This window comes from Pyrus communis, chromosome 6, assembly GCF_041283825.1.
Source record: "Pyrus communis isolate YQ-2024b chromosome 6, ASM4128382v1, whole genome shotgun sequence".
Classification (NCBI taxonomy): domain Eukaryota; kingdom Viridiplantae; phylum Streptophyta; class Magnoliopsida; order Rosales; family Rosaceae; genus Pyrus; species Pyrus communis.
In genome coordinates this window covers 11,749,223-11,770,650 of record NC_142570.1, presented here as the reverse complement: position 1 = coordinate 11,770,650, position 21,428 = coordinate 11,749,223, and the positions used below count along the sequence as shown (strand labels likewise).

Below are 21,428 nucleotides of genomic sequence, written 5' to 3'. Positions count from 1 at the left end.
TTCTATTTTCAATTAAGGGGTTGTCTTTTATTAGATTATTTGTATTACCATTCTATTAAATAATGTGAAATTTTATCATGAATTGTTTCATAGGTTACATTGCTACATCACAAGAGACATACAGTTACAAGGTTTCAAAATGTACAACTTACAGAAACCTGTGTACTTGCAGACAGGAACTACCTTCGCTCTAGGACTTTACATTTCCATGGTAATCATTACTGCCTCCTACGCAAGGCCACTGCGAATCAACCAAGCTGCAATTCGACAAGCTCACATTTCCGGCAGGCAGGCATGAAGAATTTATGGATAACTGCTGGCCTGAACATACCCCGTTGCAATTTGACATGCTAACGCTTCCTGCAGGCAGGAATGAAGAATTCATGGACAACTGTTGGCCTGAACAAACCCCGCTGCAATTTGACGTGCTCACATTTCTTGCGGGGAGGGATGAAGGATTCATAGGTAACTGTTGGCCTGAACAAACCCCGCTGCAATTTGACATGCTCACGTTTCCTGCAGGGAGGGATGAAGGATTCCTAGATAACTGTTGGCCTGAACCAATTCCACTGCAATTCGGCATGCTCACATTTCCTGAAGGCAGGAATGCAGAATTCATGGGAAACTGTTGGCCAGAAACAGATTGTTCTGGTGGATCAAACTGAGGTAAAATATCACTTTGAAACAAGCTAGGTGTGCCAAAATCTGGTAGTGCCAAACTATCTCTATGGTTGTGAGAGGTGTCAAGTTTCTCTTGGAAGTAACCGTGATAATAATCATCCTCTAATGGAATTGCACCTGTAAGAGTCTTGAATGCGAAATCTAGGCATGGGTCGGACCATGAATCCGTGAAAGGGAAAGAGAAATGTGGCTCTGGATGCTCAACATGTGCCTTCTCGGTTTCAAAGTTTTGGGGTTTCTCCTGAGGAACAGCATACTCTTCAAGAGCCTTCACGCTCTTGTTTGACAGCTCCTCTTGCATTGAATTGTTTATAGCAGTACAAGGACGAATTGCAAGCTTTGCTTCTGGTGTAATCTCAAGCGGCTGAGATGCTTCATCTGCCAAATCCACAGCTGGGATGGCTATACTTTTACATGAATTTTCTGTTGCAATTCTAATAGCTCGTTCCTCAGACATAGTACTGGCCGGCAGCTCAGGTTCAACCCCAGCATACTGATTTGAAGACCAACGGGGCAACTTAAGTTCTTGACTGTCCTTGGATATGTTAGCCCTCGGTTTTCTACTACAGTTCTTTTCCATTCCACCGTCAGATGAATTTTCTTTTTTCATCATATCAGCTGCAGGTCTTAGAATAGGCCTGTTATCCACATTATCAAATATTGGCAATTCCCCTGTAAGCGTTTTGAATGCGAATTCTAGGCAGGGGTCTGAACCAAACAGAATGCTGAGCTCTGGTTCTGGCTTCTCAGCATCCCCTTTCTCAGTTTCCAGCTCTTGTTGTTGCTCCTTAGGAACCACTTGGTCATCAAGTTGCATATCTCCCTTGTCCAATGGCTGCTCAGGTGATGCAGATTTTAAATCAGTTAAAGTATGATGCGTTACCTTTGTTTCTGATGGAGCCCCAAGCTGCTGAGATGCTCTACTTACAAGATCTGAAGCCAAACCTACATCTTGACCAGAATCACTTTTACTAGGCTTCCTAGTTGCAGCTTGAACAGCTCGTTCAGTGGAAACCAAATTAGCAGCCCCCTCTGGTTCAAGCCCAGCAAGTCGTTTTGAGGACCGACGAGACAAATTAAGCTTTTCCTTGTTTTTTGATTTGCTCGAGCCTGTTGGGGATCTTCTGATGTTGCTTTTTTTTAAAACAGTCTTAACTGAATTATTCTCATTCAGGGTGTAAGCAGCATGAGTAAAAAGGGGCTCATGTCCAGCACACATCATTTTTCCTGGGTCTAACAAAGGACCTCCAACTTCAAGCAATGACCTTTCTCCTTCATGTGTCTCAGACAGTTCAGCTTTTGGCTGTGATGACCTGCTTGGAGAACCATCTTCCTCGGTCTTAGCACATTTTTCAAGCATGTTATTAGGTAATTGCTTCACTTTAACAACATCAGCTGTCGAAGCAAAGGCAACTCCACTTACTGAGGATACCATCTTGTCTGGCAACTCACAGCTTTCAGTTTCTGGTAGTTCCAACCTGCTCCCAGCAAGTCGTTTTGAAAACCGGCGACACAAATTAAACTTTTCCTTGTTTTTGGATTTGCTCGAGTCTACAGAGGCTCTTCTAACATCGATTTTTCCTCCTCCATGTATGTCAGAAAGTTCAGCTTTTGCCTGTGACGGTCTTCTTGGAGAACCATCTTCCTTATTTTTGGCACAATTTTCAACTATGTCATAAACTAAACGCTTCTCTTGGACAACCTCAGCTGTCGAAGCAAGGGCAACTGCACTTACAGAGGGTACCATCTTGTCTTGCAACTTGGAGCTTTCAGATTCTGGTAGTTCCAACCTGCTCCCAGCTAGTCGTTTGGAGAACCGACGAGAAAAATTGATCTTTTCCTTGTTTGTTGATTTGCTCGAGTCTACTAGGGCTCTCCTGCCTTTGCTTTTTTCCAGAGTGTTTAGAGAACTATCTTCCTTAGTTTCGGCACATTTTTCAAGCATGTTCCCAGTTAAATGCTTCTCTTGGACAATCTCAGTTGTCGAACTAAAGGCCACTCCACTTTCATAGGGTACCCTTTTGTCTAACAACTTGGAGCTTCCAGCTTCTGGTAGTTCTAAACTGATCCCAGCAAGTCGTTTTGAGGACCGACGAGACAAATTATGAATTTCCTTGTTTTTTGATTTGCTCGAGTGTACTAGGGCTCTCCTCACATTGCTTTTTTCCATCACAGGCTCAAGTGAATTGTTCTCGTTCAGACTAATAGCAGGAGTCAAACCAGGCTCATCTCCAGCAGAACTCATTTTTCCTGGGTCTACCACAGAACCTTCAACTTCAACAAATAACATATTTCCTTCACGTCTGTCAGGGAGTTCAATTTTTGGCTGTGATACCTGTCTCCTCATGACAGGATGCTCAAGTTTTCTCCTTTTGGTTGCAGATGATGGCTACAGTAACAGAAAAAAAAAAAAAAAAAAAAAAAAAAAAAAAAAAAAGGAAAAGCATATTATTAATATAATGTCCCTCGTGCACAACAGATATAACAGATAACTAATAAAAGAGATAAAATTGTTCCTAACAAGCCTACCACATTCAGAGGGTCATAGTTATAGAGAAACATCAGTTTTGACTTGGAGTTCCTTGGTTTCATACTTTTATGATTTATTCATTAAAGAGAATTTACTGAATACCTTCTATTTCTTTCAGAGACAGGTAAACAGAACAGTAGAACAGATGAGTGTGAAAACAGCAACTTTATGTTTAAATACGTTAAATTCCATCTTCGCTAAAATGGGTAAGAAGTTAATACGCATGAAATTGGCCTACCACAACATGAAAGAATCTTAGCCAAAGCAGTAACAATGCTCCAAAACCATTATGAAAAACAGATGCTTTAAATGGCGTTAACAAAATAGAAAATCAAAACCCCACAACACGAGAAAGCTTTCACTGCTACATAAATGTAAGAGTTGTATTTCAATCAGGGACTGAGAGATGTATTGTTTTGGATTAAGCTTAATCATGTTATACAAAAAATATCAGAGCCCAAATTCCACCTAGTCCTCCCTGTTTTTACTTGGAACATGCTTTCGAAGTGTTATAAGTGATTTAAATTAAAAAGATTCTGTCTTTCAAAGTAGTATAAGTGAATATCACTTGAACTTTATTTTGTTTCTGCACATGTTAGTCATGCATCACACCGTATCTGTCATGATCACTAAATTTTCATGTAACCATGGGTTATAATGTTTTAGCACTAAAGCTTTCAAAGAATACAACAATAAGCATTCTGAGTTTTTACAGTGTAAACTCCAAACTGATACCATTAAACATTAAAACTGTTTATACAAATAAATAATGTTGGTGTTGCACTAGTGAACAACAACATTGCAGTAACAGAGAACATTGGTGATGGGGGAACTAAAAAAACAGCATGGATATAGCACTTACTGCATCATTAGCTAACTTTAGAACATTCCCGCACATATTCCTGGGTTTAAATGCATGTTTACTGATCTCTCCAGTTTCTAGATAGCAAATAACATCCTTTTTGGAGCGGAACACGTATCCAGAGTCTGGATCTGTGTAATACTGTCCAAAGGAATGGACCATTAAAAATCAGCATATAGTATATAGTCAAGAACTCATAGAAACAAACTGCAACTAGTTGGATTATTACTACAGCAAGACTAAGCATGGAAAGCACATGAGCATGTGTACTATGAATGGAGAGAGAGAGATGGGGTGATGAACAGAACCAACATCAGCTGGAATAAGTATCAGGGTAACTGATTCTATACCGGGTCTTTTCTAAATCGATTTGCATACTTTGTAACTTTGATCTCCTTTATCCATCCCGGTGGTAAATCCTCCACATGATGCTTCTCAACATAAACCTAAATTATACATCAACAATCATTGGATTAAACAAATGTAATAACATGAATTTCATAAACAGAATGCAATCATTCGTTCGGTAGCTTCAGTATGTCATGCAATAGAAACCTGCAGTGAGTAGTCCCCTAACACTACCATCTTCATACTTCGATATGGAAATGAGGTGCCGTCAATATCAGGGCACCTCAGGCTTAGGATGATTTTCGCAGAAACAGTTTATTACTTTTCTTTTATTTTTATTTATTTTTAGACGAAACATAATATACAGTTTAGAACTTCTCTTTTTCACAATCAAACTACAATGGATGTCTGGCAGGCTGGACTAAGCTCTAATAGTGGTAAAGTTTAGTGAAATAGTTCACTGTTCTACCTTTCAGGTATACCCAAAACATCATCATTCAACAATAGTAGGAGAAGTTATATCAAAAAACAGTAGCGGGAAAAGTGATCCTAAAATACCACAAAATTATATTTATCCAACAACCCGTATACAAGTATTTCAGCAGGAACCTAATTCTCTAATCCGTTTGATTCCAATGATTAAGGTAGAAAGCAGATAATGACTTAGCTCAGAAATCTTATACCATTTTCCATGCTTTGATTTTTATATACTAAACGACCCAGATATAATGACCAAGGGGAACTCAACCATATGAAAAAGTAAAAAGATAGGAAAATTCTAGTAGTCATCAGGTTGACGTTTTTGGCCATTTACGGGATGGAATGTGATTGTAGGAAAAATTTACCAAGAAGGCAGATAGTTTAATCAGGACTCAAATGGTTAACTTCCTTAAAATATTACATCACGTAAAATGCTAAGTGTTCTCTACTTTAGGCTTTTCTACGAAGTTAAGAACACAGCTTCTAAAGAAAACTGATTGTAGCTAGATTTTGATTTCTTTTGGACGGAGGAATTCAATTCATAAACCATGGAGCTTCTTTTTGGGTAATTTTTTTAGAATTTTTGTCCCATCCAAATAAGTATGAAAAAGAAATTACAGCAAGAGAATATCAAATGAAACAAACATTTTTTGTCAGCTGCATGGTAGTGACATCCTTCCCTTCGGTTATGCATCTCTTGCTGCTTATAGATTTGAGATTTCCAGACTTCGAGCTCTTCCGTTTTACAGTTTTGAGATACCGAAATACCTCTGGCTTGGAATAGAATGTACGTTCTCTGGAAGGATCAATGTAACACTGCAAAAGGAAAATTGCTCAAGTCAATATTTCTTCATAGTTTACTATCAACTTTAACAGGAAAGTTACAAGACTATTTTTGTAAAACCACATCAACCCGCTCTTTAAGTTGTACGTAAGACAGGTAATTAGACCACAGAATACAACAACATACAATCTCATTGTGAATGGATTTAGAAAAGATATTACAGTTTATGGTTGGAACAAGTGTGCAAGACATTAATAAAAGGTAAACAATTTCTAGGATTCTACCATACAGGAATCTTTGCTAACGACTTAATGACAAAATAGCACCAAAGATAATAGTGGCACCATAGAATTTAATGCTAGCATCCTTCATAGAAGATAGTTTAACACCTAGCATTAATATGAATAAGTGCAGTAATAACTTTTACACAAATACAATGTAATTTAACACCTAGCATCCTTCAAACAGACCAAAACCATTATCCTAATACTTATTTCTAACCTATAGCATTCAAAGGAATAAACTATTACTTGCTTCAACCTTTTCCTTTTGAATGTTTGACATCTAATATGCAATGGAATGTTACTAAAATATTTGGTAAAATAACTGTTGCACTATTATGTGCACAACTAATTTGACATACTCTTGGGCCAAATTTTGGATGGCAAAATCTGATGTACTAGAAAAAGTATTCAATGTGAAATGCGATCAAGTCATTGATACAAACGTAAATACTGAGCCCTGACATATCTCACAACCATGTCAAATATGCATGTGCCAGGCCGACCATGTGTTTTGGAATACTAGCTAAATCATGATTAATAACAAACCAGGAGTTCCTTGGTAAAATTAATTGCCAAGCCACTAGTAATGGTGTTATAATAAAATGCTAAAAAGGTATTAAGTATAAATTCACTAGACAATAACGGCAAGGCACACAAAAAATGCACATAAACGTTACCTTGTATTCTCTTCCAACTTGCACACCACTCTGTCGTATCCTCAGCTCCACTTTCCAACCATTAGGCAACCATTCAGGATATTCGGTTGGGTCCACTTCAAGCTTTTGATAACAAACAAGCCCAATCAAATAGATGAACCTAGCATATGGTTTAGAGAAAAGCCTAAAAAAGAAAAAAGACTTACTTGAGAAGGAACTTCTTCTGAGTGGTTTGGGATCTGCACAGAAGTTGGCTGAGGCTTTTTACCGCGCGTGTTTTCCATTTTGATAAAGCGCACAGCATCATCCTTAGAGAAGAACTTTTTCCCAGTTTCCAAATGGATATAAAACTGCAGACGCCAAAGTGATTATGAGCTTAGCGATAACACAATGGCATGATCTTTTGATTGTAAAGTTTCCATATTAGTTAATATCTTTTCTAACTATATTGCTCAATTAGGTCATCAAGATTGGAACAGAATAGGAAGAAGTTAAACATTATTCCTCCAATATGACGATAAGATATCCATTTTCATTTCAGATTCCAATACTTCACTCACAACAGTCATTTTGCAAATGCCAGCTCAAGCAATACGTCCGTCATCAACACCAGAAATGACACAAAAAACCCCAAAGAGAGTTTAATGAGCCATGACACTGACGTTCGCATCTATACCTAATAAACAGTCATTTTTGGGCAGCAAGATCCATCAATAACTCCTGATGCACTTCTTTTGGAATCTACGCAAAAGAAAGACAACGCACACTCCCCAAACCCCGAGCACAACAAAATCTTCCATTACAAACTAGACTGTTTCCGTGCAGCGAACAAACAATCACGGCTTGAGACCGTACAGCAATTAATTTAAGTCAATCTACTAATCCCAGAACAGAAACCTTCAGAATTTCCTAAAAATGCAAAACTTATTAGCTAAAAACAACCGGAATCACGCAACACCCAACATGCAACTCCTTTTCATCAACAAAGCACACATTTTTCGCAAACAGGCGCACTCGCATATCATCGAAATCATCAAGGCCATGAAAATGTGACATGCAGTTATCATAGAAAACTTGTATGAAGCTAAAGAGAGGAACACGGGCCAAATTAACGCAATCAAAGCTACAAGCTTTCTACCATGGCAGCTCAGCCACAAGCTAACGGGACCAATTGAAAACCGAGATTGTCTGGTTTCAAGTCAAACCCTAGGAAGACAGAAGAACGAAATTGGCGAAAATATTACCTCAATTTTGCGACCTCTCTTTTGGTCTCTGGATTGGACGGACCAGCCGGGCGGGAGCCAGTCCGGCGAGCTCTTGGCCACCATTTTGCCAGGAATACGAAGTCTCCAGTGATGAGACGCGGGAATCTGAGCGTTGTTCGGCGATCAAAGTTTGGGTGTTATCGAGGGTGTTTGGTGTCTCCAGGTCTTGTGAAGTAAAACGGAAGTGAAAGTGTATTGAGAAATAGCAAACAGCTAAAACGTATATTAGTGAACATTGTGGATTGGAATGGACCGGAGTCAAATGTTGCGGCACACGTGTTCCTCGATTCTCAATCTCTCCCTCTTTATTTTTTTCCTTACAAACAACAGTGTAACTCGGTTAAATTGCAAGAAGAAAATTGGGAATTTGGATCGAATATATACATTTTAATCATTCATTATGTGTCGTAAGGCTAAAAATCATTTGATTGTTTTATTTAAATTTAAACGTAAATAGTATCTGATAAAAACTAATAGCACGATATACAATGAACGGTTAGATCCAGAAAGATCCTCTTTCGAAAATTGGTGGATTGAACCCAAAGTAAGGTGTATAAATAATTATTTTCTGTTGCTACCTATACCTTGTTATCCCCTTGCATTTTCGCATTTTTCTTTGTATGATTTATTACTGTATTTACTATTTTAAGATATGTTCTAAACTTGATCGATCACCTGTCGTTAAATTTTAATTCAAAAATAGGTCATCATTAAATCTTTTACTGTGCTTTCTTGCTATCAAACGACAAATTTAATAAATTTTTTTAATTGTCGTATGAGGTTACACTTGCCCTATAGGATTTGGATCCTTGCCCTATCCCTTTTCTGGAGATCATAAGGATCAAAGAACATGGACCGTTGATTAAAAATCTTGCAGCCACAATTTTTTTCTTTTTTATATTTTCACGCAAAACGTTGGTGCTTTACTTTTAAAAATATAAAAAATATTTAATTAGAACCGTACGATTTTTTATCAACGATCCGTGTTCGTTAATGCTTAAGATCCCTAGGAAGAGGATCCAAGGAGGTTCCAAATCCTGCCCATACCCGAAGAAGGGGTAAAATATAATTTATCCAAATTAAAATGTTTGATTTTGCAAAATAAAATAAAACTCTGTCCCTCCTCTTCTCTCTCCTCGCTTTGGTAAGCATCCGATCCCCCCATTTGTCCTCTCATATCTCTTACAGTAGCAGCCTTCATCCGAGTCCTCTCGAGCTGTCTTCGGTAAGCATTTGTTCTCTCGCTACTCGTTCTCCCTCTCTAGCTTTCGGGTATGTAGAAACTAGTGCTTAATTTCGAATTTTATCCATCTAAAATTCAAATTTCTACCCGAATACGTATTCGATTACCTGTTTTAGGGTTCCTTTTCTGTTGAATTCATGAATCGTTTCATCTATTTACACACCATGTTTAGGTCCCACAGTTTATTTTCTGTGATGGGAATTAGGCAAACATCGCAAGCGCCCAGAAGTTGAAAGGGTAAATTATAAATTAAAAAGGGATAAAATTTGGATTTTTGTGGGTTTTTACTTGAAATTACGTTCTTTCTTACTTCTTACTCTGATGAATTGGAGATGGGGGTTTATGATTTTATCGATTCCAATATGTTCATCAGTGACCTGGGAAATCTTTTTCAAATTCTGATCGGTGTTAGAAATATGCCATGTTCGTTTTTTAATACTGGGACTTGATAATAAAAATTAATGGAAATGAAGTAATTTGAGATTACGTGTGTACTCTTGGAGATTGACAGATTGTGGATTTTTTGACAATCAATCCGATAATTTACACTAAATTCATTTAAACTACAGGGTGGGGAAGGGTTTGAACCTGGGATGCAGTGGGTTTAAGGGGAAGGTGAAGGCCCTATCCAGTGTAATCCACCGCTTGCAATAACTTGTTTGAGTTTCAATTTTGATATTTGTGTATAAACTTGATTTTGCATTGTTTACGTAGTACATCTTTCTATACTGTTTTAACAGATGATGAGTTCTAAGTAAACTTTGTGAATTGCAGATGGCGTTGAAAGAGAGTTTAAATAGGTTCAAGAAGCAGCAAGAGAGCGCACAGTCACTTCTTATCGGCATTGCATCTGATAGGGCCACAGCAACACCAAGACCTGCGCCTGCAGTCACTAAGGCTCCAGCTCCAGCTGTCAAATTTTCAAATGATACGGAGAGACTTCAACATATTAATAGCATACGTAAAGCCCCTGTTGGAGCTCAGATCAAGCGTGTTATAGACCTGTTGCGGGAGGTTCGAACTAAACCCACATTTTGACCCTTTATTTGCTTGATGTAAATGACTATTATTTTGCTTCATTTACAACTCTCCTAATGAATCATAATAAATAATTACTGTGTGGTGTGTGTACTTTGAATCACGATTCATGAAAAGAAATTTAGGTGTCCATGGTTGAGCTACAAGCTCATCTGAACCCCATGTTTTGAGTTTCCTGTTGTTCCGTACGGTAGTTGTAATGAGCAGGCTTTTTGTGTACCATTACAATTTGTTTATCAGCATCATTTCAAGATAATTGGTAGAGGTTAGTGCAGATATTCTTGGCATGTAACTTATTGGTGTGCCTGCAGATTTGGACGGTGGTGACTTCTGTGTCCTACCGTAAGTCCCATCTGGCGAGACAGTAGTGGGTTGTTTCCACTCCCCCCCCCCCCCCCTTCTCCAAAAAAAAAACTCTTTTTGCTTAACAAAATGATAAAAAAAATTGTAAAATAGTGGACCGCATACCAAAATTGGTTATGTTTGTAGTTTTTTTGGGAGATACACATAGCAAGAAATTTTTTCGTTGTAAAGCTGATGATTGATCAGTATCTAGAGCACCCAGTGTGAGCAGCAAGGGTATAGATAATTGGCTGTACGTTATTTTCTACATCTGCCTGTGGTTGATGAACATATGTGAGTTGTACTTGTATATATAGTTTTGGTCACAAAAGATGAATTCCTCCCAAAGTGAAGTTTGCTACTTGGTTAGTGGCTCATAAAAAGGTCAATACTCCGGACATGATTCCAAGGAGGAGAGCCGACTCATGCCTTTATCCTCAGTGATGCATCCTATGCTAGCATTGGGATCTGGAGATCATGTTTTTATACGTTGTCCTGTGGTTTTTGAGCCTTTGGTGGTGCTTGTTCAGGGAGTCTGGAGTATATTTTCTCCGTTTTATCTGAGAAATTTAATTACCAGGGTGGGAGAAGAAAACCAAAGTTTTATGGGGGTGCATACCATTGGCTAGTTATTTGGGATGTTTGGCTATGATTTTCGAAGATGTTGCAGGTGGTGGGACACAGATTTTATTGGAATTTTTTTTATCTTGGTCATCATTATGGGTCTCAATAGAGAATTCAGGGCTTGATCTTATTCTAGTATGCAGGGGTTGATCTTGCTATATACTAGGTATCGTGTTGTATTATGTGGTTTATGTCTTACTGTTTGAGAACACTTGCTTCCATGATTTTTCTTGTACTTTTGCATTCCTGTTATGGCCATCTTGTCCATTGCTTGTGTAATTTTATTGTTTTCTGAATTAAAATTTGTTTCTACTAAAACATAAACAAATAACAGACTTCAGAAATAAATCAGCATTTGCATATAATATATACAAGAGGGCTGTGCTGATGGCTATTGGTAGGGACTGCTTATTTCTGATCTTCTGGATGCTTATAACAGAATATTTGCGAGGTTAAGATGGAAGAGTTTTTGTGCTTAAAAATATTAGCTTTGCCATGGGTTCAGTTGTAGCAATTAGAAATTCACTAGGTGCTAACATCGGCATTAATCTATAATTTTGTTGGAGCAATTTCATGCTTTCCTGGGAACACCTTTTACTCTCCCTCCTTTCCCAGCTCTTTTTTTATGTTTTCTCTTTCCTGCTTTTTGATAAGAGGGATGCCAGCTTGGATAGGACTATCTGATGACTTGGAATCTCTGTGTTTACATATTTTTGCAGACAAGGCTTTCGTATACACCAGAGCAAATTAATCAAGAATGTTATGTCGATGTGAATGCTAACAAAGCTGTCTTTGACAGTCTGAGGAATAACCTAAAAGTTTCTTATGATGGGAAGAGCTTCTCTTATAAGGTAACTGTGAATTTTATCTAACTATCTGCCCTAGTAGACCAGGACGCCTATGATTTTATATATCATTTGAATTATTTATAAATGGCCTTCTTGTTCAACCTCCATGAAGGATGACATCTTCACTTGTATTTTTTTATCTGTAGTCCAAACATCGTATCATGGACAAAAAACAGCTTCTGTCCCTAGTACGGAAATTTTCAGAGGGTATACCGGTCATTGATCTCAAGGATGCTTACCCAAATGTGATGGACGATTTACAGGTATATATTATTTGTACATGTTCTACTTATTTGATGAATCATGGTATAGCAGATGACATCATACGACACTGTATTTACTTTTTAGATATCTTAGAGATTCCTCCCCCTACCCAAAAAATAATGCGACTGTCTTTGTGTGCGAGAGAGAGGTCCCAAAGTGTTTTGATGTTATACCTTGTAAAGTACACAGATGGAATGTCCGTGGGTCTTTATAACTTTTGCATATTTAGGGAATTTGAGGAACTACAGAGAATTGAAGTTTTCATTTCTCTTTAGCCCTATTGCTTTTACTGAGGCCATTATGGCGGAACCTGTTAGGAACTGTTTGTAATGCCTTTAGCTTGGTATGGTGACCCCAAAAGGGAGTTCTACATCTTTGGTCTTAAAGATGTCGTAATAGATTTCTTCTTTCTTTTGATTTTATGAAGGAAAATGGATGTGCATCTTGTTTTTTCATCCCAACTTTCAGTTTTTGGTTGAGGCTTCTGTGGCTGCTGTTATATGCTGTGATGTAAATTGTAGTCTCTGGATTTCTACTCTTACTGTGGAATCTTAGAAAGAGAAATTATTTTCTAGGCTTTGAAAGCTTCGGGTGATATCTGGCTGCTTTCAAACTTTGATTCACAAGAGGACATAGCATATCCAAACGACCCCAGGTTGCCTGCCTCCAAGGTTGACGATGACCTTAAGGTGCTCTTTAGGGGGATTGAGTTGCCGCGTGATATGATTGACATTGAGAAAGAGCTCCAGAAGAATGGGATGAAGCCGGCCACGGATACTGCAAAAAGAAGGGCCTTGGCACAGAGTCAAGGCATTCCTAGCAAATCCAAACCCAAGAAGAAGAAGCACGAGATCACAAAGAGGACCAAGCTTACAAACGCCCATCTGCCGGAGCTTTTCCAAAACCTGAAGAACTAGGTCAAGCCGTCCTCTTTGGCAAGTTGCGTGGTAATGCTTTCGAGGCAAAACCTTTTTGGTATGGCCTTCAAATATGTGATTGCATTTACAATCATGAAGTTTATGTGAAAGGTCTCTGAGATGTTGTGGCTTGTATGGTCCAAAGAGTGTATTAAAACAAATGTATTAATCTGATTAGCCAAGTGACAACTATTAATGTTAGTGAAAAGCACTTTGAGAATCAAAACGCCGCATTTGACTGTAAACGAGGTTTTCTGGGACTTGTTTGCCAAGCACCTCTCAGAAATGGAAGTTAAAGAGGCACAAGACATACCTCAAGGGCTTCAATCAACGTATATTTTTTGCATAAGATGCTGTCAATGTTTTAAAGGAAAAAGGTGTGGATGGGACGTTTCATGGATGGTTCTGTCTAGGCGAAAGCCTTGAGGTATGAGGCGAAGTCTTAAGAAACCTAAATTTTGAACACACACACACACACACACTCACATATATAATACTGTGTATAAACTCTTAAATAAAAGTGAACATAAAGGAAGATGGTGGGGAAAAAATTAGGGAATTTTAACGAAAAGCCCACGATATTGTTCACTTTAATGAAAAATCACATTTTAACACTAAAAAGTCAATTTTTATACTACTCATTTTACACTTTATTTTGTCTTTATCATTAAAACTCAAAAGTTTTCAAGCTTTTTTCATTAGTTTTCCTAAAAAATTATCAGCAAAGTGGCGTAATAAAAAGTATAGAAAAATGAAAAGTGAACAGAAAAGAAGATACTGAGGTAAAAAATATCAGTAAAGAGGGATAATAAATGTAGCAAAGTGGGTAATAAAAAGTATAGAAAAATGAAAACTCAAATAAAACCCTAGCTATCTTCATTTTCTTCGCTGGGCAAACTCTACAACTCAAGAGAATTCCAAATTTTGCCAACTCCCAAAAAACAGAGGCAAAAATGTTGTCGCCCCGCCTCGCGCACCCCATGAAGCCTAGGTGAGTATTTTGCCAACTCCCAAAAAACAAAGGCGAAAATGTTGCCGCCCCGCCTCTAAGGCTGCCTAGGCACACCCCAATGCAAGTTTTTTAAAACATTGAACGTTGTAGATATTGGTTAGGTCAGTTAGTAGTGAGTGTAATGTGGTCACTTCTTCATTGTACAACTAGTTGGGATTCCCCATCTCATAAGTTATAATAGTTTGGAATATACATTATTGTCTTGTTAAAAATACATCATATCTCTACTAATTAATAAAACACTCATTGTCAACTAAAACCCTACAAAAATTACCAGTTTAACCCTCTAATGAAAACAGAACATAAATAAGAAATATGGTAACTTTAATAACCAGTTTAACCCTCTATCACTCTCTTACTCTCTCCTTCTATTTCAAAAACAAAAATAAAAAATTTTCTCACACTTTGTGTATGCCCATATTGTAGTACTAAATAATAATAGTTCCCGAAAGGGCAATTTGGTAACTTCAATAACTAAGCGCCAATTTTAAACCCACAAATTTAAAAGTTCGTTTATTTCCCTGTCCACCCATTTTATACCGGAAGAGATCGTCCCCCTAATTTGATATAACCCACACTCACAAGACTCGCAGAAGGTAAAGGCACAGGAACCACAGGATCGCGCAACGCCACGATGCTCATTCAATCTCAGTGCTCCGTACTCTCTCCCATTCGCCTCACAAACCCCCGTGGCCGGTGCCTTGTCCTTCCCCGCCCTGCCCCTTTTAACGGTAATACGAATTTTTTTAGTTTCGACTCGATTTTTTGTTCTTTGTTCTTCAGTGTTTTTTTTCTTGGGATTTTTTGGTGCAATTTTATTATCTATGGTCAGTTTTCCGATCGTGCGGAGTTGTGAGAACATGGCTGGGGAAGAAAAAGAATGGGGGAGTGTTGGTTTCGGCTACGGAGGAGCAGAGTTCGAGCCTCAATGTGCAGAAGAAAAGGTTCATAACTCTTCCAATTGTTGTCATTATAATCCTATTCGTGTTCTGAACTTTTATTTTTTCATGTAAAATTGAGATTGGCTTGGTGGGGTTGAATTTCGAAGGAGCTTCATTGGCGTGGAGAGCCCATCTTTCACAGTTCTATGTTTTGAATTGCATCTTGTATCACATTATACAATCATGTCGTGTAGAAGGTGGATTCACTTGTTTTACGAAAGTTATTATGTCTGGTTATTATCAGACACGTCAACTGTCGCATAATGTGGTCAGAACATCTGTGGTCATGTGGTGTTACTAGACATTATCAATTGTCACTTAATGTGGTCAGCTAATGCATTCACCTGTTTTTACATGCAAACGTAATGATCTTGTACTTTCCACAGGAAAATTGTGGAACACGTAAGCCTGCTCAAAGCGAAGCAGGATTTATCTGATGAAGAAGAGAAGGATATGCTGGATTATCTCTATACAACCCAGTATCAAATGCGAGGCATTCTCGCAATATCACTAGGTGAGTTTTACTTAAAATACTTGGTTGATTTTGGTGGCTTTTCTTTGTCCAATTTGCACTATTACAAGGGCTTATATGTTCTCAATCGCTCATTTAGGACGTGTTTCTGATCAAAACCCTGACAAGTATACCCATGCTGTCTACATGCGCTTCCAGAGAAAAGAAGACATTGGCAAGTTTTATGAGAACCCCTTCTACATGCGAGTTCTCAAGGAGCATGTATTCCCTTACTGCCATGTATGCCCTGACATGTAAACACCGACACTCTGTTCTTTAGGCTTCGATTTTTGTTAATTTTGCATTTAACAATTTTGTCAACTTATTGGACTGGAATTTATGGTACATACACAGGAATTGCTTAATGTCCACTACGAATCTGAAGTAGAAGATGACATTGTTCCAATATTCCGCAAAGGAGAGGTTTGAAACGACATCCTTACTGGTTTTTGTTTTATTTATGCAATACAATCCTATTGGGATTGGGGACTACATAATGCACATGCAGAAAAGAGTGTAAATGCTTGCGATTATACAGGACTTGCTTACTGTCAATTAAATTTTACTATCCCTTTTAACTAAATTGGCTGGGATCAAACTTTTGAATTCTCATTCCGCATCTTAATATATCCATATGATTTATGTTTGTCGGTTTTGGGTGTAAAAGAAATCTCGAAAGGAAATGCTATGCTAACTACTCTTGCAAGCAGGAATTCAACTTCGGTGTGGAATTTGTGCTTCTGCTATCGTTTGTTGATAGTGCATCTGGACATGTGGAAGAGGCATTGGTTTCTTTGGAAGAACTGATTGTGGGATTTCCATCCTTGATTGTCCAATCTACTCGAGGTTTGCTTGAGCTAAAAGCCATCTCTTTATACTTTTCACTCTTCGTGGAAAATAATTCACTTGAACCCTAAAACAAGGCATCTCGATTTTGTCAACTCTTGTTTCTAGGTTGTTTTGGTTGTGTTTATATAACATTTATTCTGGTGAAATAGTGGAAAAATTCGTATTTTTGTTACGAAGTATCCCTATGGTAACTTGTTACTATTTCGTTGGCAGGTCTGAATCTTAATCTCAGCAGCAAGGAGTATACACATGGAGTAGTGATCAGATTTCGGTCCTGTGAGCGCTCGTTGCCTTATTTAGATTCAGATACATGCTGCCTTCACTTTGATAACTTTCATTCACTGTATAACTTGTAGTTGACGCTTTTGAGATATTCATGGGAAGCTCAGAATACAAAAAAGTAAGTAATGTACTTGAATCCAATTTTCCCCATCCACTGTGGCATGAACTCTCTTATTACGATTGCATTTTTATCTAATCTTACATGATGAAAAATACCGTTCTTCCCAATCTTTTGGCTACATTCTTAGCTCCTTTTGTTCTTTCAGCGTCGTTTTTATATTTATAATTATGATCCCCGGCTAATTTAAGGTTCGAGACACATTTTGGGATCGTAGTGTTGTGCCTTGGCCCGTTCGTTAGTGCGGAACCGAGATTCAGATTACAACCTCACCAAAAATCACACACAGTTGAACAAAATAAAATACAAGAAATAAAGACACAGAGAAATTTACGTTCAACCAACACAACTCTAACATTCGGAAATTTTACCAAACTGCAGATATGGAAGTCGAAATTCGAGCAAATCACTCGGAAAACAGTTTCTGTTCATTTTTCAGTTCATCCAGTTGGCAATGAGATTATGTAGAGAGGATCCTGTGAGGTTTGTTACCCTTATTCATCAAAACCGAAGAGTATATGAAAAGAGGTATATCTCATAATATTCATATGTGTCCCTGCAGGGTTTTGAGCATGCATTCTTGCTCAATCTGTTTAATTCAAGCACTAAGTATGCAAGCTGGTTTCTCCATCTTTGTTCCTTCAACCAGGTACTCACTCCGTCTTCTTCAAAATCCTCGTACGGGATTACATTAATCTAATCCGTCCAATTCTTCGAGATTACAAGCGAAAATTGTGCATTGTACTGTAGGAATGTACGTATTTTTTCTTGTATCTTGAATGATTTATCAGTCAAACTTCCATAGCGCTTGTTGCTTGCAACATTAACCTTCTATCTGGTTTCTGAATGACTTATAGGATCCTTCCAAATGCATTGTTTGACTTCGTTACAGAAAAAAACTAAAAACGCATAATAATATGCAACTAAATTATTAATATTATGCATTTCAGATTATTTTATACTCCATAAGAATCCAAATTGTGTTCCACTAAATTCAAGCCAAAATCAATTACGTGTTTGCATGTTCACTTCTTATGTTAACAACTTCTTGTTGTCGACGCAACTCCAGTTACCTAGTCATGTCTTGACAAGTCTTGTACTTTGAAAAAAAAAACCTTTCCGGCAAGAACTTGGTTTGTTGGTTCTCACCTTTTTTCTTACAACTCTTTGATTCCTAAATTTAAGCTTCTTTTATTTTATTTTATTATTATTATTATTAATCTGAGCTACAGTAAAATGAGGGAAGGGCTTGAATCCGAGCAGTAGTGGATTGGAAAAGGAAGACTCTATCCACTGATTCCCAATTTTAGAATTTTTTTTTTTTTTTATTACAAGTCATATTACTAATCTAAGCTACACTAAAATGAGGGAAGAGCTTGAATCCGAGTAGTAGGATTTGAAAAGAAAGACCCAATCCGTTGATTCTTAATTGTTTTTTTTTTTTCCAAGTGATATTAATGATCTGAGTTACACTAAAATGAGAGAAGGGTTTAAATCTGAGCCATCATAGATTGGAAAAGAAAGACCTTATTCAATGATTCCTAATTTTTAATTTTTTTATTACAACCGATATTACTAATATGAGTTACACTGAATTGAGGGAAGAGTTTGAATCTGAGTTGTAGTGGATTGGAAAAGAAAGGCCCATTCATTGATTTTTAATTTTAAACTCTTTTTGTGACAAGTGATATTACTATTTTGAGCTACACTAAAATGAGAGAAGGGTGTGAATTCGAGCCATAGTGGTTTGGAAAATAAAGACCCTATCCAATGATTCCTAATTTGTAATTGTTTTATTACAAGCAATATTACTAATATGAGCTAAATTAAAATGAGGGAAGAGTTTGAATCCGAGCCGTAGTGGATTGGAAAAAGAAAAAAGAAGATCATATCCATTGATTTCTAATTTTAAATTTTTTTATTACAAGTGATATTACTGGTCTGAGCTATACTAAAATGAGGGAAGAGTTTGAATCATAGTCATAATGGATTAGAAAAGAAAGATCCATACACTGATTCCTAATTTTTTTTTTTTATTACAAGTAATATTACTAATAAGAGCTACACTTAAATGAGAGAAGAGTTTGAATCCGTATTGATTGGAAAAGAAAGACCATATCCACTGATTCCTAATTTATTATTTTTTTATTACAAGCGATATTATTGATCTGAAAAACACAAAAATGAGGAAAGGGTTTGAATCCGAGCCGTAGTGGTTTGGAAAAGAAAGTCCCTATCCATTGATTCCTAATTTAAAATATTTTTTTTACAAGCAATATTATACTGATCTGAGCAACACTAAAATAAGGAAGAGTTTGAATCCGAGCTATACTGGATTGGAAAATAAAGACACTATCCATTAATTCTTAATTTAAATTTTTTTTATCGTAAGATATTACTAATATGAGCTACATTAAAATGAGGGAAATGTTTGAATGTGAGCCGTAGTGGATTGGAAAAGAAAGACCATATCAACTGATTACTAATTATTTATTTATTTTTTAATTACAAGCCATATTACTAACATGGGCTACAACAAAATGGGGGAAGAATTTGAAACAAGAGCCGTAGTGGATTTGAAAAGACCAAGAAACAAGAGCCGTAGTAGATTGGAAAAGAAAGACCATATAGACTAATTCTTAATTAACGTTTTTTTTTTTTGTTACAAGCGATATTACTAATATGAGCTATACTAAATTCAGGGAAGCTTTTGAATCCGAGCTGTATTGGATTGGAAAGGAAAGACCCTATGCGCCACCAGGGGAAGAGCAATCGACCGCTTGCTATATATTTTTAATATTGTTTTGTTCATTTAGAATAGTATTTTTCATGTGCTAAAGAAAATAATAATTTTACTCCCGAGAACATTTGCAAAATCTCCAGAAATCAAGTGCAGATTATATGTGCATGCTAATAGCTTTTAATCCTTTGAATCCAAAACTGTTTACAGAATTACACACTTTCTTCATGAACTACATTCACTCTTAACATTTTTCACTCGAAAAAAAGGAAATGATTTACACCAGAAGCTGCAAAAATAATACTGTATGACTGAGAATACACAAATATAGTTGCAAGAAGGGTGATCAGTTGTGAAGTGGGTTTGGTCCCTGTGGAACTTCTCGTAGGGAAACGCCGGTAACTCGGTCGGTCACACGAGATCCCTCCTCTGGAGCTTCTCTGGAGACATACCATGAATTTCTGGAGTAGAATCCAGTTTTTTCAGTTTGCTTGGCTCCTTCAAATTTCATTCCATCGTTGCGATGATAACTCGATATCTGACTGATCATAAGCATGATCATGAAGGCCACACATACAAATCTGAGATGCTGAATTCTCATCATTCTATAAGATGAAGATTCAGGGGAACTGAGTTTGTCTCTCATTTTTCAAATGGAAGCAGCTGGTGTGAAGGCTTTTAATATGAGACGAGGCAGCTTGTGGTAAAGATGAAATGACGTAAATGTCCAATATTTCATGTCGAATTTCGGAAAATACCAATGAACTAACCTAACTGCTCAAATTGTGGAAAATGATCATCTTGCTCTTGTTATCGTATTCGGTTGTTTGGGCAGTAATTTTCACTCTTGTTTTCTCGTTCTACACTCTTATTTTGTCTTTGATTTATTCAACTGAATACATAAAAAAGAAATTTAATGTCGGAGAAAAAAATGGATTGCAGAAATCACTCGCCTGTGTCATGCATTTAGATGGTCATTTCAAGATTCAACTACTCTTATCAAAGGTGACTTCTCTTGCATTACTGCAGGTCATTTTGGTCAATTCAGAAAGCTTTGAATATGTTAGAGCTTTATTTATTCATTTGAGGCTTGGAATATGTTAGAACTTGAAGGGCAATCTGGTCCTTTTGCACCCAATGAAGTGTTAATTTGAAAAACGGTTTTGTCAGGAGCTGCAAGAGTTGACTTTTACATCATTTGTGTTCTCTTCTCTCTAATCTCCATTTAGTTTTATAATTTAATTTGTTCTGTAATTATTGGTGAAGAGTTGAGGTCTGGTCAGAGACACTTGGTGCAAGATCCGGTTGACGAGTGGCACTTCCCCGGTACTGAGAGCCATTTTTCTCATCATCTTAATCTTTAGTGTATACTCACCTTACACTTAATCATATATCATGTATCATTTCATTCAATCTTGGTTAGTGTTTTTTAAAATTGAAAAAGTGAAATTTAATGTGAAAATTCAATAGAATTAAATGAAATAACACATAACAAATGAGTAAGTGTATGATAAACATATACAATAATTATAGTGGTAAGTAAAAAAGGAAAACTAATGAAAATAGTTTGGAAACTTTGAATTTTAACGAGAAGAACAAAATAAAGGATAAAGTGAATAATATCATGATTGATTTTTTAGTCTAAAAATATAGTTTTTTTATTAAAATAAACAGTACAAAAAACTTTTCATTAAAATTTCGAAGTAAAAATGCTCCCACGTGTACTTGATGATATGACTCTAATTAATTGGATATTAAATGATAACAAGTTGTACCATGTAGACACAAACACAACAACCCAAAATGTGG

At 37.0% G+C, this 21,428-nt stretch overlaps 3 protein-coding genes across 10 annotated transcripts; 2 read left to right on the top strand and 1 right to left on the bottom strand.

The window, feature by feature from the left end:
- Window positions 1-50: 50 nt before the first annotated feature.
- Window positions 51-8,095, bottom strand: LOC137711130 (uncharacterized). Its single transcript, XM_068450337.2, has 7 exons — window positions 7,870-8,095; window positions 6,832-6,975; window positions 6,647-6,748; window positions 5,547-5,717; window positions 4,424-4,519; window positions 4,074-4,214; window positions 51-3,070 (listed from the first exon to the last, which is right to left on the bottom strand). Exons 1-7 carry the CDS (start codon window positions 7,951-7,953, stop codon window positions 191-193), a joined length of 3,618 nt encoding a protein of 1,205 aa, XP_068306438.2. The 5' UTR covers window positions 7,954-8,095; the 3' UTR covers window positions 51-190.
- Window positions 8,096-8,950: 855 nt separating this feature from the next.
- Window positions 8,951-13,411, top strand: LOC137711410 (transcription initiation factor IIE subunit beta). 4 transcript variants are annotated; one of them, XM_068450649.2, is made up of 6 exons: window positions 8,986-9,115; window positions 9,703-9,766; window positions 9,908-10,147; window positions 11,857-11,988; window positions 12,132-12,248; window positions 12,825-13,411. In XM_068450649.2, the coding sequence occupies exons 3-6, from the start codon at window positions 9,908-9,910 to the stop codon at window positions 13,164-13,166; spliced, it is 831 nt and encodes a 276-aa protein (XP_068306750.2). In that variant the 5' UTR covers window positions 8,986-9,115; window positions 9,703-9,766; the 3' UTR covers window positions 13,167-13,411. The 4 variants fall into 4 exon arrangements, with proteins under 4 accessions (XP_068306748.2, XP_068306750.2, XP_068306751.2 ...); XM_068450650.2 differs by having other exon boundaries at window positions 8,996-9,115; window positions 9,703-9,748; XM_068450647.2 differs by lacking the exon at window positions 9,703-9,766 and having other exon boundaries at window positions 8,951-9,115.
- Window positions 13,412-14,724: 1,313 nt separating this feature from the next.
- LOC137711633 (Stress responsive alpha-beta barrel domain protein) lies at window positions 14,725-19,785 on the top strand. 5 transcript variants are annotated; one of them, XR_015963613.1, is made up of 11 exons: window positions 14,725-14,909; window positions 15,011-15,122; window positions 15,506-15,633; window positions 15,731-15,870; window positions 15,985-16,053; window positions 16,341-16,476; window positions 16,693-16,755; window positions 16,836-16,879; window positions 17,261-17,357; window positions 17,442-17,528; window positions 19,582-19,785. XR_015963613.1 is itself a non-coding variant. In XM_088695786.1 (10 exons), the coding sequence occupies exons 1-9, from the start codon at window positions 14,813-14,815 to the stop codon at window positions 17,345-17,347; spliced, it is 876 nt and encodes a 291-aa protein (XP_088551912.1). In that variant the 5' UTR covers window positions 14,725-14,812; the 3' UTR covers window positions 17,348-17,357; window positions 17,442-17,579. The 5 variants fall into 5 exon arrangements, 2 of the variants coding, with proteins under 2 accessions (XP_088551912.1, XP_068306987.2); XR_015963611.1 differs by having other exon boundaries at window positions 14,726-14,909; window positions 17,261-17,362; XR_015963612.1 differs by lacking the exons at window positions 17,442-17,528; window positions 19,582-19,785 and adding an exon at window positions 17,529-17,700 and having other exon boundaries at window positions 17,261-17,407.
- The last annotated feature ends 1,643 nt before the right edge of the window (window positions 19,786-21,428 follow it).